Source organism: Oculina patagonica, chromosome 13, assembly GCF_052425735.1.
Source record: "Oculina patagonica isolate OP01 chromosome 13, crgOcupat, whole genome shotgun sequence".
Taxonomy (NCBI): Eukaryota; Metazoa; Cnidaria; class Anthozoa; order Scleractinia; family Oculinidae; genus Oculina; species Oculina patagonica.
Window position 1 is genome coordinate 2,621,846 of NC_135770.1, and position 18,149 is coordinate 2,639,994.

At 37.6% G+C, this 18,149-nt stretch overlaps 3 protein-coding genes across 3 annotated transcripts in view; 2 read left to right on the forward strand and 1 right to left on the reverse strand.

Annotated features, from left to right (window-relative positions):
• Positions 1-1,095: 1,095 nt before the first annotated feature.
• LOC144634181 (codanin-1-like) overlaps positions 1,096-18,149 on the reverse strand; it is a 42,230-nt gene continuing 25,176 nt past the window's right edge. Inside the window, exons 19-35 of the mRNA XM_078493074.1 lie at positions 17,814-17,868; positions 17,553-17,606; positions 16,856-16,929; positions 16,610-16,683; positions 16,189-16,318; positions 14,900-14,979; positions 14,494-14,557; positions 14,024-14,102; positions 12,946-13,166; positions 12,376-12,424; positions 12,100-12,158; positions 11,588-11,654; positions 11,375-11,476; positions 10,802-10,881; positions 10,199-10,312; positions 3,269-3,341; positions 1,096-1,807 (exon numbers count right to left, since the gene is read on the reverse strand). Coding sequence (XP_078349200.1) covers positions 1,638-1,807; positions 3,269-3,341; positions 10,199-10,312; positions 10,802-10,881; positions 11,375-11,476; positions 11,588-11,654; positions 12,100-12,158; positions 12,376-12,424; positions 12,946-13,166; positions 14,024-14,102; positions 14,494-14,557; positions 14,900-14,979; positions 16,189-16,318; positions 16,610-16,683; positions 16,856-16,929; positions 17,553-17,606; positions 17,814-17,868 — 1,545 coding nt within the window. The 3' untranslated portion in view covers positions 1,096-1,637. The remainder of the gene's footprint in view (positions 1,808-3,268; positions 3,342-10,198; positions 10,313-10,801; positions 10,882-11,374; positions 11,477-11,587; positions 11,655-12,099; positions 12,159-12,375; positions 12,425-12,945; positions 13,167-14,023; positions 14,103-14,493; positions 14,558-14,899; positions 14,980-16,188; positions 16,319-16,609; positions 16,684-16,855; positions 16,930-17,552; positions 17,607-17,813; positions 17,869-18,149) is intronic.
• LOC144634207 (perlucin-like protein) lies at positions 4,152-5,900 on the forward strand. The gene is made up of 2 exons (XM_078493107.1): positions 4,152-4,582; positions 5,194-5,900. Exons 1-2 carry the CDS (start codon positions 4,345-4,347, stop codon positions 5,631-5,633), a joined length of 678 nt encoding a protein of 225 aa, XP_078349233.1. The 5' UTR covers positions 4,152-4,344; the 3' UTR covers positions 5,634-5,900.
• LOC144635138 (perlucin-like protein) lies at positions 7,828-9,318 on the forward strand. Its single transcript, XM_078494203.1, has 2 exons — positions 7,828-8,130; positions 8,727-9,318. The coding sequence occupies exons 1-2, from the start codon at positions 7,914-7,916 to the stop codon at positions 9,152-9,154; spliced, it is 645 nt and encodes a 214-aa protein (XP_078350329.1). The 5' UTR covers positions 7,828-7,913; the 3' UTR covers positions 9,155-9,318.

The window sequence follows — 18,149 nt, forward strand, 5'->3', positions numbered from 1 at the left end:
GCGAAAAAATCTATTGTCATATCTATTTCGGTGGAATTACCTTAAATCATTGGACAAAGGGATCGATTGCTTTTACCGTATAGTGACATTGCATTAACGGACGAACAGTTCAACCAGAGAGATCAACTTTACTCCTCAAGCCCAATTTGCTGTTGTGAACTGCACTGCACAAAACATGGCACTGTCGATCACAACTTTCTATCTGGTGTTATGGTGCTTAACTCTGAGCCTGGTCCACAACTCGAGTGGTGGAAACATCGGTAAAAAAGAAAAACAGCGCTGTGGTAACAAGGGGTTTTACTGTCCGCGGACGAAAAAGCAATGTATCGAGCGGGAGCAGAGATGTAACGCATCGACGACCTGCGCCAGCGTTATATGTTATAAACTGAGGAGTACTCCTGGTAGATAATAGTACTTCAAGAAAAAGTCACCACTGCCTTTCAACAGCACATCTTTCAGTAAAAGAAAGAAACGAGGCAGTGAGCCAGTACATTGGTTCGTGGAATAACGTGGCTTTGCTTACGAGTTTGGCTCGTGCGGTCTTCAAGAACTTGATGTGAACGATCCAAAGTACAAGTATGGCCCGGAAAGAGAGAGAAAAGGTCATTTCTGCAGACTACATGGGAGGCAGCACTTGCACAAGAGATCAAGTTCTAAGCTTTAAGGATAAATGGCTCCGAGCAATATTCTCCTCTTATCGGTCTCATGACTTGGAGTGCTACCAAGGAGGAACGCCTAAGATTCGGTTTAATAGATCCTTTTCTGATTCGATTTCTGCCGCTGTCTCGCGGACTCATTCCCTGTACAGCGGCTGGTAATCGATCCTAGGATTCTTCAAGTTACCAAACGGAATTAAAGCCTGCTTAGGCAGTGGGATTTCTGCCTGATATTTTACGCCGCCGAATTTGCGGCGACATGACATATCAGGGAAAAATATCCGTCAGTTTCTCTGGCTTACCAAACTAACACCGTGACCAATTTTTAGGTCACACTTCGTCCATTTTTTGGTTTCTTTTTCTGGAATCTGGAAACAGCTTATTTTCCTCAAGCCACATTCTTTTAACACCCAGCTTTGTTTAAAACTGCTTTCCAGAATTACAAAAATATCATTTTATTTGAATCTTCCATTATATACACATTGTTTAATTTAAATTTGAATTCATAAATTTGAAATGCCATCTGCAGGAGTCCACAACTGCTTCTCATCGCTTGCAGAAGTTTCGACAGCTTGAGCCTGGAGTGATGTTGGGAGGCTGTATCCGCGGGCTAATTCTGCATATTATTACAAGTAACTTTTGTCTTTCTCATAGTTTTTTTTTTTCAAAGTTATATTTACCAAAAATAATTTAGATGTTTACAAAATCCTCAGCTTTAAATGCTTGATAAGAACCAATCGATTTTCGTAGACTGAGTAATGTGATAAAAGGAACATCTATCAGACAATGCCAATGGTCTTTTAACGATAGCTATTTACAACAGTTAAAAGGGCTCACGAGACAGTTTAAAAAATTAGCAAAAACGTAGGAAGTTTTTTTTCCAAAATGAGATCTCTTCTTACATTAGATGACAGACATTTTTGGTCTGGTTTGGAATTTGATTTTGATTTGAGAGCAAAAGGAAGAGAGAGAATAATGTGTCTAGTTAACAGCAGAATCGTGTGACATTAAAATAACTCCTGGGTTTCGTCCAATACAGTCTGCTAACAATGAAGATACAGTGGTGTTGTCTGAAAACCTCTGGGCCAGCGCAGAGAGTAGAAGTGAAAATTCAGCTTGGTGGGCAGTACTGCAGCTTCCATCTTTAGAATCTAAATACAAATTAAATTAAATTAATCAAATCAATTAGCAAAACGTTTTACGCGTCGTCTACACGAGCAATTTTTATGTGAAATTCTTTATTTGCTCGTGTAGACGAGAAAAATTGGCCAATTTTATATGACAACTTTATTTGCTAAGAAGCTCGCGTGATAGCTTTTATGTGACAAATAAAAGTTGTCACATACGAAAAATTGTTCGCCTAGACGACTCGTCACAAATTGTGGCAAATATTGCAATGGCATTGGTGATCCCCAATCTCCCAATGGGCACTGTGCACGCGTGTTTCGGCGTATCTCTGCTGTCCAAAGTCATTACTGGCGCACTAAACTTTGAACTGCCGACAAATAATTGTTGTGCCGTCCACCCGATCAAATATATAAGTCACATAAAAACTGTCACATACAAAATTGCTCGTGTAGACGACGCTTTACACTGCACTAGGTTAAACTAAAGGTCGTTCAGATCCGGGCATCATGGCTCATTAGTCCTGACGCTTGACTCAGGTGGCTGTAACTGAAGCGACTAGGGGCATTTCTACTCCCCCTGCATGGGATGCTGCTAGTCCAGCGCAGGTTACTCCCCAGTATTCTGTCATCTTTTACTATAACAGCTCGCCGCAACTCGTTTATACCCCGCAGGGCTCGAGACTAACGGTAGCCAACTAGCCAAAGACTACTAAAATCAGAAGTACAGATTATGTACTTCTGCTAAAATTTAGGTTTTGGCTACCAGGTTTAACATTCCTACGACTACTTTGATGTTTAAAATTCCTAGACTACTAAAATCAGAAGTACAGATTATGTAAAATTTAGGTTTTGGCTACCAGGTTTAACATTCCTACGGTTTAATATTTCACTAGCCAAAAAAAAACTCATAAAAGTCAACAGTACTTGATAGAAATCAATAGATCTGACTAGTGAAAAATTACTTTTGGCTAGTTAAATCTCCCATGTCACTTGCCAATAAACCAGTGAGTTTAAAAGTTAGTCTCGAGCCCTGATCCCGGAGTACCAGCGCGCTATAACCATTAGGCCACAATAACCTCTCCAAAAAGAAGAGAAAGCTGCATAGAGCTCAAATTAGCCAGTAAGTACTGACAGTTAAGTGGGTGTACTTCAAACTCCGAATGTTAAATATCTATACAGTAAGCGCAGACGTTAACAGAGACGAGAAAAATTAAGGCAAAGCTTCGTGGTTACGAGCTAAAACAGCTCAAACAGATTGTGGTACAAAAACAGCAAATTTAAAATTTTGTTAATGAACCGATTTTTAAATAAAAAAACACTGGAACTTACTTGTATCGACAAAAATTTTAGTCTTGCCATAAAAGTATAGAAAAAATGAGTTAATATATAGTTTGCTTTCAATCAAGCGAATGTTTTATTTTGGTGCGTGGAAATTTCTCCTAAGAATCTCTACAAACATGCAATTTGTTTTCTAATATAACGTACCGTTCTCTTTCCTTGATTCATGATACGCCAACACCACAGAACAAGATGATTTACCAATTTCGACAGCAGTTTCCTTCAAAATAAAATAAGAAATTTAAATTTTAAAATTAATGCAGTTGGGAGGCGATTGCTGTAAAGGGCTTTGAGACAACTTTTTTTTTCTTTTGCTTTAGGTCACAGGAAAGAAAGAAAGTAACGAAAGTCGTCTCCGACAAAATTGCAGACTTAACTGACATTTTGACTTTTTAATTAACTCAGTCTCTAACGCTTCATAGTCCATTAAGCAAACGCAAAGAAATAAAACCATGTCTTGATATTCGATAAAACTGTTTGGTATGCCTTCGCATGTTAAATTTTCTAGCAAATAACAAAAATTTCGTTTAAAGAAATTCAGCTATTAACAATTTTCTTTCTTCTTTTTTTCTTTCTGACAAACTCGGGGTTTCAATCGTGTGATTCGGTTCGATTTTAAATAATTCAAATTGGTATGATTCATATAATTGTCGATGCTTATCAAACACCAATATAAACAGTGATAAAGGTTCGCTTCTTTTCATCTAGTTTTCATCGGAATTTTATTTACTGAAAATACTACTAATTTAATTTTATTTTTTGTGTGCTTATTCTAACTACACTCCATAATAGTCTATTTGACAGTTACAAAAATAACAAAGAAAGTTCTACTTAACGAATAAATTATATGTTTTATAATAATAACTTCAGCCGGATGTCATGTCACTTAACTCATGCACAGTTTTAATCATAAATATTTCGCTAGAGGTTGTTTGAAATGAAAAGTTTAAAGCTTTTAATTAAAAGCTTTTTCAAATACTTATTTGCTTGAAACCACTGATAGACCCTTCTTGCAAGGTTGTTTATTATTTTTATTACTAAAAACTAAATTAACTTCCGCTAAAGCGTTGTTTACAAAACCTGAAAAAGTTCTTGTCTCGGTTCAGAACTATCAGCTCTGCAACGTGTAGATATAATTCTATGTCTCGAGTCACTGGTCGACGATTCCACGTTTTCTTTATACTCAGTAAGCTTTGAAAATTTTGTCGTGCAATCAAACGGAAATGTTTTCTCCATCGAGTTTCGTGCTGTTCCTTTGCTTGGTGATCCTGGCCGCTTCTTCTAACGGCAAGCCGCTGAATTCCAGCATTAAGCCCACCGATAAGCCTAAAGCAGGTCAGAGCTTTGTGGTGAACAACAACTGCGGTCTGGCGAAAGGCGAGAGTGAAATGCTGGCTCACATCAAGGCTAAAGTTGATTACATCGCCGCACAGTCCAGCAAAGGAAACACATCTGAAGCAGGTTAGTTTCAAGAATTCATTCAGTTTGAACAGTTTGATCGTTGCCAGTATGCACGAGCTAACGCATTTATTCAGGTGAACACTGAATATTTTGTGTTAAAAATCCTTCAGCTTGGCTTGCGAAGTTCTAAGATTAACTGCGTAAGCTAAATACCCCGACACTTAAATTCTAAAGTTATTCGTTCTTCCGTTCGTTCGTTCGTTCAAAATTCTAATACTTAGATGACTTGTAATTCGAAATAGACTGCGCTAGTTGGCCGCTTAAAAAAAAACTTCACTGAACAGATGTATAGATAAATTCCTTCACTTGAAACCTTCAGTTTTACAAATTGGACGTTTTGGAAGTAAAAATATCTTTCACGAGTGGTTTTTCTTCGACCAGGTGTACAACCAAAATGACGATTTCGTTGACGCAAGTTTGCGGTAAAATATATCCCTGATATTCTCTCTGTTATTTTCAAAATGCATCTTATTACAATGCATGGCAGAATTTTTGACTTGTTTCTTTTTTGGTGGCATCCTTGACGAGATAAATTACAAATTCTCGCTTATTGATAACGATTTGTGTCACTGATTCAGTCTTTTATTCATCACTCTCCTTATTTCAAACAGCGCCAGTATGTTCAGACGGCTGGGTCGTTCATGGGGATTCATGTTTCCTCGTCATCGATATTCCAGCTAAGGAGTGGAACGATGCTCGAAGAAATTGCCTAAAACTGGGAGGAGACCTCGCCAAAATCACATCGGCCGCTGAGAATCAGTTCATCTCTGACCTAATTACCAAGCAGGAAAAAACCGGACGCGGTGCATGGATAGGACTTCACCGAAAGCCAGATAAGAAGTTCTACTGGGTTGATGGCACACCAGATCTGACTGGCTACAAGGGTTGGAAATATGGTGAGCCAAACAATGCAAACAAAGGAGATGAAGATTGTGTCAACATGATTGGTACAGGATCTGCCAAAGGAAAATGGAACGACATTCCGTGCACCTTGCCTTTTTCTGGTCAAAACGCCGGCCCTGTTGTTGTTTGCAAGAAAAATTCTAATTAGAGTAAGGGGTATACCGTATATATATATATATTCGTTTTTTTTTATTGTACTGCCCGTTGATGCAACTTTTCTGTTTCTACACACTAAAGGCATATTGCATGATATTGAATGCTTAAGTGACGATGTATTTAGCAATGTGGTGTAATTATAGGGACAATAAATGAAAAACAAAATAGATTTGGCTTACATTCTGTATAAATTGTGGGCGATGAAAAGGGTCGTTAGTTTGTGCTGCACATGGAAAAATAAACGTGGCGAATAAACGTGGCAAACAAAATAGTTTGTGTTTGATGTCATAACCTGTCATACATGATACTGTAGGACTATTTGTCACCAGTAATAGTGGCTTTTTTTGCAGGTTGTGGTAGTAAATATTAAAAAAAACAATTTCATGTTAACATTCAAGTACATGTACAGGGTTCGTATCTTTTTTCACAAACAATTTTCCAGGAATTAGTTGGATCTCTCAAGGACTCCAAATTCACATTTACCCTTTCACTCCCAAGATCTCAATATTATTTCTCCTTACTGTCTGCCATACATTTCTTATAATGTAAGTTCTGAAAATTAATAATAATAATAATAATAATAATAACGAATTTTTAAACAGGATGACCCTTCAGTACATGAGTACTGTTATCAAAGGGGTCCTGTAAAAAGAAAAATATATAACAATATAAAAATAAATACATCATATAAAAGGATAAAAAGTTAAAAAGTTAAAAATCTATTAAATTATGCTTACCTAACCTATAAAAGTAATTCGTTTAAAGATTGCCTAAATAAAACCCTACTGCTAGTTTGCCTAGCAATTCAGTTGTTACTTGAGTTTAACAGATTTCCAGAACTTTCCAGGACCGTTTGTCTTTTTCGCGGATTGAATTGATTCGGATTTAACCCAAGACATTAAACGACGGCCATTACACATCAACCTCCAGTGTGCATGCTGGGTAATTATAAACATGGTGGGGGGGGGGGGTGGGTGGGGAGGGAAGAACTTGACATACAGTACAGTACCCTGTTTTTATAACAATAACAGCAACAGTCACCAGTAATTCGTGCCAGGAAACTTTGCCATTTCTCTTCAATTTTTCGATTTCACAGTTGTTTTCGCAACACATGAAGCAAAAATTGACTGCCTTTCACTGCCGTTTGTTTAACTATGTTCATCATTGCATTCTGCATATACCAAAAAGAGTAATTTTGTAGCGGTGAAAGAGAAACATAAGTGAACACACGAAGAACGCTTGTAGACGGACTTCTGCCTGATATTTTACGCCGCCAAATTTCGGCGACATGACATATCAGGGAAAATATCCCTCAGTTTTGCTGGCTTACCGAACTAAACACTGTGATCAATTTTCCGGTCTTTTCTCTTTTCTGGAATCCAAGAAAAGCGTACACCCCACTATGTAAAAAACTGCTTTCTAGAATTGCAAAAATACCACTTTATTTAAATCTTCCATAATATACACATTGTTTAATTTAAATTTGAATTCATAAATTTGAAGGGCCAACTGCAAAAGTCCACAATTGCTTCTCATCGCTTGCAGATGTTTGGTATGTTTTCGCATGTCAATTTTTGTAACAAATGGCATAAATTTCGTTTAAAGAAATTCATCTATTAACAATTTTCTTTCTTTTAATGACAATCCCAGGGTTTCAATCGTGTGATTCGGTACGATAATTTAATTAATGCAACTTTGTGTGATTCGTATAGTTGTCGACGCTTTATATCATACACAAATCTAAAGATTCGCTTCTTTTCATCCACTTTCATCGACGTTTTATTCACCAAGGAATTCTACTATTTTTTATTCCCAACTACGCTCCGTAATAGTATATTTGACAGTTAGAAAAATAGCAAAAAAAGGCAAAGAAAGTTCTACCAAACGAATATATTACGTTTCCTAATAATAACTTTTGCCGGATGTGATGTCACGCAACTCATGCACAGGTTTGTAAACGTTAAATTAAATTAAATTACTAAAGAGGAAGTTAAGAAGAAAGTTGTAAGAAATGAACATGATGAAATGTTTGAAGCTTTTTCAAATACCTATTTGCTCGAAACCATTTATAGACCCTTCTTGTAAGGTTGTTTATTATAATTACTCAAAACTAAAATAAACTTCCGTTGTTTACAAAACCTGAAAAAGTTCTTGTCTCAGTTGATAACTATCAGCTTTCCAGCGTGTGGATGTAATTCTCGAGTCAGCGATCGACAATTCCACGTTATCTTTAATCAGTATACTTCGAAAAAAATTGTCGGGCAATCAGAAGATGTTTTCACGACCGAGTTTCGTTTTGTTCCTTTGCTTAGTGATCCTGTCCGCTTCTTCTAGCGGCAAGCCGCAAAATTCCAGCATCAAGCCTGCCGATAAACCTAAAGCAGATCAGAGCCTGGTGGTGAACAACAACTGCGGTTTGGCGAAAGGGCAGAGTGAAATGCTGGCCCACATCAAGGCTAAAGTTGATGAAATCGCTGCAAAATCAAAAGGTAAACTTAGTCACGGCATCTTCAGTAGGTCTGTTACAAGACTTATTTAGTTCCTGAACATCTTTCCTCCTCTTGTTCGTTCTTTTCGAGCTAGTACACTTAAACGAATAAACAATATTTTAGGGGAAAAATCCTTTAGTTTGCGTTTTGGAATTTTTACTAAGATACTCAAAAAGAAAGCGAGCAAGATCCCTCTAATAATGCTTAAAATGACAGAAATTTGACTTGTAAATCTAAATAAACTGCGTTGGCCAGCCCCTGCATAACAACTTCACTGGTATATGACTAAATAAATTCCTAAATTCCTTTCACAATTTAGGCAAATAGGTAGTAAAAATATCCTTTACTGAGTGGTCTTTCTGTTACCAGGTTTACAAACAACTGACGATGTTGTCTACGCGATTTGGCGGTTGAATTTCTCCCTGATATCATGCCAGTCTGTTATTTTCCCAATGCAAATAATACAAAGTATAATTTTTGACTAGCTGAATGTTTGTTCCCTGGCGAGATAGATTCTAAAAACCCTCTACGCAATAACTTTACGAACTGTTTAACCGACTCGGGCCTTTATTTAACGCTGTCCTTATTTTAAATAGGGCCAGTTTGTTCAGACGGCTGGGTTGTTCATGGAAACTCATGTTTCCTCGTTATCGATATTCCAAGTTTGTCGTGGGGCGACGCACGAAGAAACTGCCAGAAGCTGGGTGGAGATCTCGCTAAAGTCACATCAGCGACCGAAAATCAGTTCATCTTTGACCTTCTTTTAAAGCAGAAAACGGTCAGACAGTATGGAGCATGGTTAGGACTACAACGAAAGGCTGACAAGAAATTCTACTGGGCAGACGGAACTCCGTTGGTCGGCTACAATGCATGGGCCAGTGGTGAACCAGGTCGGACTGAAGATTGTGGCCACATTATGGTATTGGGATCAAGGAAAGGAAAGTGGAATGACTGGCACTGTTCCCTGAATAACGCAGCGATATCAAGCGCTCCTGTCGTTCTCTGCCAGAAAAACTCGAAATAGACGAACGTATTGAACTGTAGTAAACAGCTTCACGCCTGTGAATTACTGATTTGTTTTCTTGCAACAAACCATGAAATTTTTTTATAAGCTAGTATTTGTAATCTGTGCATGAACAAAGAAACTGTGGGAAATGAATATTAAAAGTGGAGGTTCTAAATGGTAAATGTTGTTGATAGTTATTCACCTTGATATATCTGAATTAATACCCTCATTTCTTTTACCAAGCAGCAACAATTTTAAATTTATCGCTGAGGAAATATATTTAAACATGGTTCTAAAGCTACAACTCCACAATCTTCAGTATGGTGTCTCGTGCGATCTCTTCGTAGTCCTTTTTTTTTTGCATGTTATGTAAGATAGGTGTACGCATGAATTTCTATGTTGCCGCTTTTGGCGAATGACTTTGCCTAAAACCATAGTACTCACTTGCTCACTGACTATTGGTGGGTTTTGTCAGAGGTGTTGCTATGTAACCATGAGGTATGACGTAATACTCAATCAATCAATCAATCAATCAACCAACCAATCAATCCATCAATCAGTCAAGTACTGAGTACTCTTGAAAAAAAGAATCAGATACTTTTCAAGTGTTTCTACAAAGCTTTCAAACAAATCTCAACAGGGAACAGAAACATATAACATATCGGTACCTTTCAAAGTAATGTTTTCGTTCAAACATAGCCAGACAACAGCAACTTAAACAATCAAGTACACTGTGATCATAAGAGCGACCAGCAAAACATGTCATTCGTGTTTAAAAAACTTTCATTTCTCCCCAGTCAGCATATTGATTTTATAACTAGTTTCGCACTGCAACGCATTAAGCTGCATTGACTTACTTGATACTTCACAACCTTTTGTTCAGCTATAATCCTTTCATTCTGGGTATCATCGAATATAGTTTATAACCAACGAGTGAGAAACACAAGCGAATGCAAAACGAACGCCTAGTCCTAAGAATTCGAGTCTTGGCAAAATATAAGTTGAATGAGACACTGGTTGGAGCTGATCCCTTACTTACATGCTTTGCTGCAAGCGTCTTACCTCATCTGAGACGCATCCTAGAGCACTAATGTACCATTGTTCAACTTCATATGTGAAGATCAGTTGTTTGCGTATGAGGGTCAAGAATAAGGCTTGGAGTGCTTCAAATATGACCTGAAAATGGAATAATCCTTAATATTATTCACCTGCATAATTAACCGGTTGAATATCTATCATTTCGTTATTGTTTTGGGGTAAAATATTCTTTAACATAATTATAGCATCAAACAATCCCTATGTTGTATTTTTTTTATTGGGATTAACCTCTTCCTCCCACTCAATAGGTCTTGAAAGGAAATAAGCCCCCGAGACGAAATACAGTTTTTGCGGAAAGTAACAAATAAGTGAAAATTTTAGTATAAGCCATTGCAACCTCTGTCAGACCACATAAAAACGTTTGTTGGAAGTGCCAACATGCATGGAAAGTTTACCATCGCATGCATTAACGATAAAATTTTCGAGTAAACAAATAAAGAAGTAAACATACCTTATGAATAAAATAAAATTTTGAATAAACAAATCTTATGTTGCAAGAGTAGGAACCCGAAGCTATTGATGCGAGTCGTGCAGTACGTCATGTCTACCCGTCATGAAATGTCTTACCTTTCTGTTCTCTATCGTCATAATCAGGTTGATATGAGGAATGGAAAGCAATCTTACGAAAGGAACTTCCACGCGTTTCTCTACAAGAAAAGAACTTGTTAATCCTTCCGTATTGTCAAATCCTAGCTTTTCATTACCTTTTAAAGAACAAATTCAAGTTCAGGAACATTCTGACCAATACCCAAATGAAGAATGGAGGAAAATATAAAGACAAGGTTAGGAGAATTTTGCCACTGATCATGGGAAAGAACTATCTTTTGGAATTTTGCGCCTTGAAAGAATGGGCTTACATAATTAAGATAGAAGTTTGCGAATATTTGCGAAAATATGTTTTTGTAAGTCACAAGATAGAAAATAAAGACTCTCAAAATAACGATATCGAAAGCTGGGCGACCTAAGCTAGACAATCTCCAATAAAAAATAGTGTAACCTTAACCTCACAAAACTAGCTCTGCAGTTCAAGGTTTACAATAGGAGAAAATTATACCTTAATGTAATTCCATAGGATTGATATTTTGGGGAGGGGTAACCCATTACATTTAAAGGCTTATTTATTCTTGCATCATCACCAACCTTTCAATTTGCTCCATAATTTGATGAGCTTGTCCAAGATTCCAAAACCAGCCTTTGCACAGTTTATTCTGGCAAACGTGGCTCCATATGCAGTTCTACACACTATTAAAGAGAGAACAAAATGACTCAGTGTTAAAGCTTCGGCCTGCCAAGATGAGACAAAAAATAGTACCTTTTCCTGGTATTCAGAATGTTGGATTTGATCATGCTTACTTAAAATGAATGCCAGCTCCACAGTTATTTGCCCAATCAACGCCATCTCCTTGCCATAAGATTGTCCCTGAAATCAAAAATCGTATGCAGGAACCATGTTATTTTATACAAGAAAAGTAGCAATACCCCTGTGCACACTTAAAGCGCCCGCAGTGATGAGTAAGTTAGCGCAGGTTGTGCTGTTTTCCAGTTATACTGCAAAAGTCTCTTTTTGCTCTGGAGTTATGTGCGACACGCGAAGCTTCAGTAAGTTCGCGCGTGAACCATGAAATCCCGCCCACTTCACGCACGTTGCAGTTCTGGTCTTGTACACAACAAACTCACATTCAAATACGGAAAGAGTTTATTTTCCTTAGCACCTTGGCTAGTGATAAAGCGTTCGAGTGAAAATCGCGTGCTTTAGTGAGTAAGAAACCAACGATTAGCAATTTTGGTTGGAATTTTTAAATAATTCCAGTAAAGCTGAAAATCGCATTTCTTTACATCACCGACACAATTTATATTCCACAAACCTCGTTTAAGACGGTTCTTTCCACTTCACAAACAGCATCAGCTGCCTCAGACGTTATTTCTAGCATAAAAAACGATAGGAAACTATAGTCAATAAAATGATAGTTTTATATCGTTATGCTGATCTGCACTGAGTGTTATGAAACTAACGAAAAATGATCACCAAGGGAGACAGGCGTGGTATACCATCAAATTCTTTCAGCTAGTAGCATGAAAATGTATGCATAACAGTAGTGAGAATTTTGATGTTGACCATGATCAGGCGTAACAATACATACCACTTGGTGACTGCATTGCAAGCAGTTTCGATTGCTCTGAAAGGACCGCCTGCAATTTGAAAATATAATAGGAAGTTTAATAGTGGAGGTACAGTCAACTCTCTCTAAGACGGACACCGCCGGGACCGGCTTCAACTGTCCGTCTTATAGGGAGTTTAGTTACAGTAGAATGACTGAAAAACGGCAGGGACGGGACCAACACCAGATGTGCGTCTTATAGAAGTGTGTCCGTTAAGAGAGAGTTGACTGTATTCCCAATCACAATAAAAACCACTTGAATCAAAGATCTTTTTTAAAGCCTTAAAAATGTTTGGGAGATTGGCGATGTTTTACAAATGCATTGGAAATCTTTAAGTAATATTAAGGTACAAAAGAGGTGACAGGCCTACAACCGTTCCCACAGTTGTGGAATTTTTGCATTTTTTCGGTTTTGCAACCCATTCTGCTACACACGTGTACGCTTTATTAGACACTTTTTTTCAGTTGAGGGAGTGGAGGGAGGGGAGGGGGGGGGGGGGGAAGGTAAAACAAAAGGAAGAACGCTGTGGAACAAAAATATATTTATTTTACCTGTAACGCTTTGATTTTCATGGCAGGGTTAACATTTTCTCGTGAACCGCCAACAGCTTTACAGCATTTTGTTGTCCCTTCGCATCCATTTTCTGGTGTTTGTTTTGTTTTCGTATCGCTTTGACTATCTTCTGCCCCTGTTCTCTGTTCCTTGGATTTTGAGTGCAAGATTGAGTTTGCAATCTTGTTAAACTGAGCAAACAGCTCTTCCTCCATAATATCTGTGAACAAAACAAAGTACAACTCTCTCGGTTTGTGTATCAAGCACAGTCGTTTTTCTAAGACTGAGAGCCCTATAGATCGGGAGCAGTGCCAAAGCATGGTTGCCACAGACATCAGTTTTCGAAATTTTCTGACTTTTCCCTGATAAAGTAAACTTTCTCTGACCAAATAAATACAAAATGTCAGATGTAGTAGCAGCCTCCAGCCTCCGCTTCCAAAAAAACATCGCTGAGATCACATTGACCTGAAATGTTTCTTCCAGCCTTCAACGGTATTCAATTAGAGGTGATATTATTTCAATTTTTCCTGGCTTTTCTTCAAAATGTCAATTTTTGCCGACTCAAAATAAAATTCACTAACTTTTCCCTGACCTTCAAGAACGTTTATTTTTCTGTGACCTGTGGCAACCCTGCAATGTGACATTCTCTGCCATATCAAAGCGTTATGCCCTGCCTACACAGAAGTTATTCTATGCCGAACCACGACGGCTTAAAGAAACATTATGCGAGTTGCAAAATCATTTTTGCGATGAAAAAAATTACTTTCAAATTGAAGGAAACCTCGAAAAAATATTTTAATACAGGAGAGAAACACTGAAAAAGTAAAAATAAACCAAAAAGGAACAAGGATGGTTAATGACTGGAAAAGATTAAGATGATTACGAATGGGGAACTTGAACAGTTTGGCGAAATTTCAGTTCAATATGTGCTTTGTGGCTGTGATGTACACTATAGCTCCTTCAATCATTAAAGAGATACTATGTGGTTTAGGGAGTCACCAGGTATCTCTCTTCTGTATCCCTAGGTCAAATGAGTGCAGTATATGCACTGTCGTTATGACAATCTTAGGACCTTACTTGGTAGAGATGCATTGATCCAGTCGGATGTTTTCTCCTTTATTAGTCTTGTGGTAATATTCGCAGCCGTCACGATAACCTGGAGCAAACAAATAATTACAGAGGGAATTAAGTGATAAAGTGTAAAATTACAAACTACATATGTAGAATATAAGTGAGAAATTGGTAGAGCAAATAATAATAAAATATATATATTATCATTCAACAAATGCGCGCACGTCAATAAAATTATATTTTCAAAGTTATCTTGACGCTTCCATTTCTATTCTAAACCTCTCCATAAAACTACATATCCACCGATATTCCTCGCAATTTCGCAGGATAATTATTAAATATAGGACGTCTTAGTGCATTTTTTGTCACTGAATTTTAATGTATGTTCGTTACAGTAAATCTTACTTGCCAATTTCAGAAAATAAATAGTACGGTATTTTATAAATATTAAAGATGGTGCTTTATACAATTTTTACCTTGGAGTTCATTTCCTGGGGACAAAGGCTCTCAAATACACTCAAGCTTCTCTTCTTAGAGGCCCTAGAACAGCAAATGTAGAAAAGCGTTAAAATTCAAATTCTGTCTAACATAATTAAAGTGGAAACTAAAGGTTCTGCTGAATAGTTTCATCCACAGACTTAAAAAAACATTAACCTTGTACAGCATAACAAAACCACATGAAAGTACTGCTCAATAGCTTTCAAGTAAATGGTCGCACACTAGGGTTTCATCCACAAACTTAAAAGTAAGAAATACTTTGTGCAATAATATAGTAAACTGTACCACATGAAGGTACTGCTCGAAACTTTCATCCAAAGAGCCACACTAATAAATGTTCTTTTAAAACAAAATGAAGACTGCGGAAAAAAATGTTACACTAACTCGACTGTCTCCAAAGCTGCTCTAACCCCGTCATCAGTCACAGAATGAATGATCTTGAGCACATGAGGTCTACACTTCTCCTAACAGACAAGGAAAAATAAAACATATATTAAGCTTGTCTTATTATATTGAGTTACTTTGTTACAAGACAAATCTGTACATTTGTAATCAGAAATTGAACGTTCACATTTATTTGTTTACAAATTGTTCAAGTTTTTCAAAGGTATATGAAGTTGCTACCTTTTCTGTCAGAGCTGGTACCGTAGAATTCCGATTATAAGCCCTGAGCTTATACAACTTCGTAAGGGTTTTTGGGTGGGCTTATAAGCGGAGGGGCTTATATTCGGGAGGGTTTATAAGCGGAAGGAAAAAAACGTTTCGAAAAGAGCCTCAGGAGTGTTGATCGAAATACGTTTTTAAGTTAAAACGCACAAAAAAGCAACATTTAGCCCTGTTCAGTACTGTCATCCGGTAGAGGGGGGCTTATATCCGGGGGGGGGGACTTATAACCGGATGTATTTTTTTGTTTCCAGGTTGATGGGCCTATAACGGTGGGGGCTTATAAGCGGGGGGGAGGAGGGATTATAACCGGAATTTTACGGTATATGTAAAGGGCAAGAATTGAAGCTCAGGATGGAGCCTCTGTGAACAATACATAGCTCTCCCCTTCCCCAGCCTCCCGGGTCTTTAACCTGTATCTTTTCATGCTTAGATAGGATTTGTATTCAATTCTTTCAGAAATCTAATTATCTTTGAAATACACAAAATGAAAGTTAAGTGTATGAAGTTTCTGCACATCCTGCACTCAGGCTAAGCCCTGAATTAAGCACGATTTTTAAAATAACCAGTCGACAACCCACTAGTACAGTCAACTCTCTCTAAAATAGAACCCGTTGGAACAGGCTCTAACTGTCCATCTTAAAGAGAGGGTTTCGTCTTTAGGGAGTTTAGTTACGGCAGGAACGGGATCAACACCAGGGCCCAGTTATTTATAGCACGATTAAGCTAATCCAGGATTAGCGTGAAATTTGATTTTGATTTTATAACACTTCATTGAGGTTTTCTGTTGATATTTTCTGTCCCCCAGTTTTGAAGTGGACCAATCTCAAACTTATAGCTATGGAAAACCCTTAAAACAAAAGAAATTAAAATCTTGATCATCTTTTAATCCTGGGTTAGCGTTAATCGTCTTTCGAACAACCCGGCCCAGGTGTCTGTCTTAAAGAGGTGTCCGTTAAGAGAGAGTTGACTGCACAACAACAATGAATATGCAGTTAACATCACCTAACCTTTGCCTGATCAGTATTAACACTGCGTGAAAACTCATTATCTAAGAATTCCTGAATTCTTTGAACTCCTTTTTCCCGCAGAGATGGGATAATGCTTCCTTTGATGTGAGATATAATGTTGCTGCACAACCTGAACAAAAAGATTGAAATAAAGTTCGCATTGATTATAATTATTTTTACAAACTCATTAATAATTCGTCAAGTTAAAACAAGAAATCATAACCGTAAACAAGGTTTTGATACCTGGTCTTAATAACTACTACTCTGTAGTTTTTGTTTTGATTAACAAGATATATTGAACACAAGCGGCGGTTCTTGGGGATTGAATGCCCCAATGAAACACTGTCTCTCGTGTTATTACTTAAAGGTGCACAAGAGAATGACAGCCGTTAAGGTCAGTTGTAGCAGGTTAGTCACTTGCCTTTCTACAGTGAAATCAGATAACCTCTTGAGAAAATCTGGCTGGATTCTAAAGAAGTTCTCTTCTAACTGAAGCTGAAAGCAATTCAATAACATAATATCTTCTGAGTAAGTTAAACAACATAAAATTAACTGTGCTTCAAAACGTCTCTAGTGTGCCTTTTTTCACAGGTCCGCAACGCATACAGACTGTTAGTGCATTATTATTTGTAAACCACAGAGAAAAAAATCAAGGTTTACACCTCACCTGTAGTTGTCTTTGAGAAGACGATATTCTGGCAGGTTCACCTGCAGATACTGGTGTTATCTTTTTTACTGGGCCTGGGTATAAAAAATGGAAGGTACTGACGACAACTCTTAAATAATTCTGGAAGAACTTTTCCACTTTCCAAAATTTATCACTCTAGATTAGATCAGAAGATACTGCAGTCCAACCCCACCCCCTCACCAAAGCATTTTCTACTTGTTTAATAAATCAATGCAGACACTTGCTACTCTCATATTCTGGAACTTAAATCTGAAGTCATTGTGCAATGATAACCTCTGGGTCAGATCTCTGATCTTCTGCACACCAAGAAACAGACTTGAATCAATTACATTGTGATGGCACAGATGTCAATTCCATTGTCTCTTTGTAAATTACAAAAAAATTACAAATAAATATAATTTTAAGTAGCGTGTCTATTGCCACAAAATAATTTGAATTCTGCTGCATGGTTGCATATAATGCACCTATCAAAGTTAAGCTGCTGGGGGGAGGGGGCATAGGCAGGGGATTTGACAGCAATTGCCAGCCTGTAGTGGGGACTTCTGACTGTTTTAATGGACTTTCTTACAACATTTTATTGAAGTTTAGTGACTCTTTTGAACATCCCCAAATGCCCTGGGGCTTAACATTGATAAGTGCATAAGTACAGTCAGGTTGATTACTTCATGCACAGTACCTGATCTTCCAGACATTCCAGCAGCAGCCTCTACAAGAACAGATCTTATTTCACCTGTAAAACAGAATAAATAAGTTCTTCAATAGAAATTTAACAACCTTGTCCTAACATGTACATTGTAGTAAAAAGGCTTATCATGGCATCACAAGATGTCATAACAACTGGAACATTACCTACACCCTCAAATTACATTTTCAACTTCAAACAATGCACTAAATAGAAAAACAACAACAACAACAACAACAGCAAATAAAAACATACCAAGATATGGACAGCAAGAGTAGAGAATGGCTTGATCTATGATACCACTGGAGTCCTAATAAGTGAGAAAAAAGGTAATTATTATTGCACATGTCAGCAGTTTTGAACCGGAGTACACTATTTTGTCCCCTATAGAATGCATTATTTTCCCACCACCATACTTTTCTTTCAAGGTTAATTCTGAGAATTTTTTAGTGGCTGACCATTCTGCATATCCCTGCTAACCCCGTTGTGAGTGCCACCTTAAATGGATGGCATTTGCAAAAGCTTTTTTAGGGGGGTGGGGTGGAGAACAGTGGGTGGGGGATGGGGAGCTTATATGCCACACATGAAATT

Coding starts and splice junctions, on each gene's coding strand:
- LOC144634207 (XM_078493107.1), top strand. CDS start 4,345: ATGTTTTCTCCATCGAGTTTCGTGCTGTTCCTTTGCTTGGTGATCCTG. Junction 4,583..5,193: donor AGGAAACACATCTGAAGCAG/GTTAGTTTCAAG, acceptor TATTTCAAACAG/CGCCAGTATGTTCAGACGGC.
- LOC144635138 (XM_078494203.1), top strand. CDS start 7,914: ATGTTTTCACGACCGAGTTTCGTTTTGTTCCTTTGCTTAGTGATCCTG. Junction 8,131..8,726: donor AATCGCTGCAAAATCAAAAG/GTAAACTTAGTC, acceptor TATTTTAAATAG/GGCCAGTTTGTTCAGACGGC.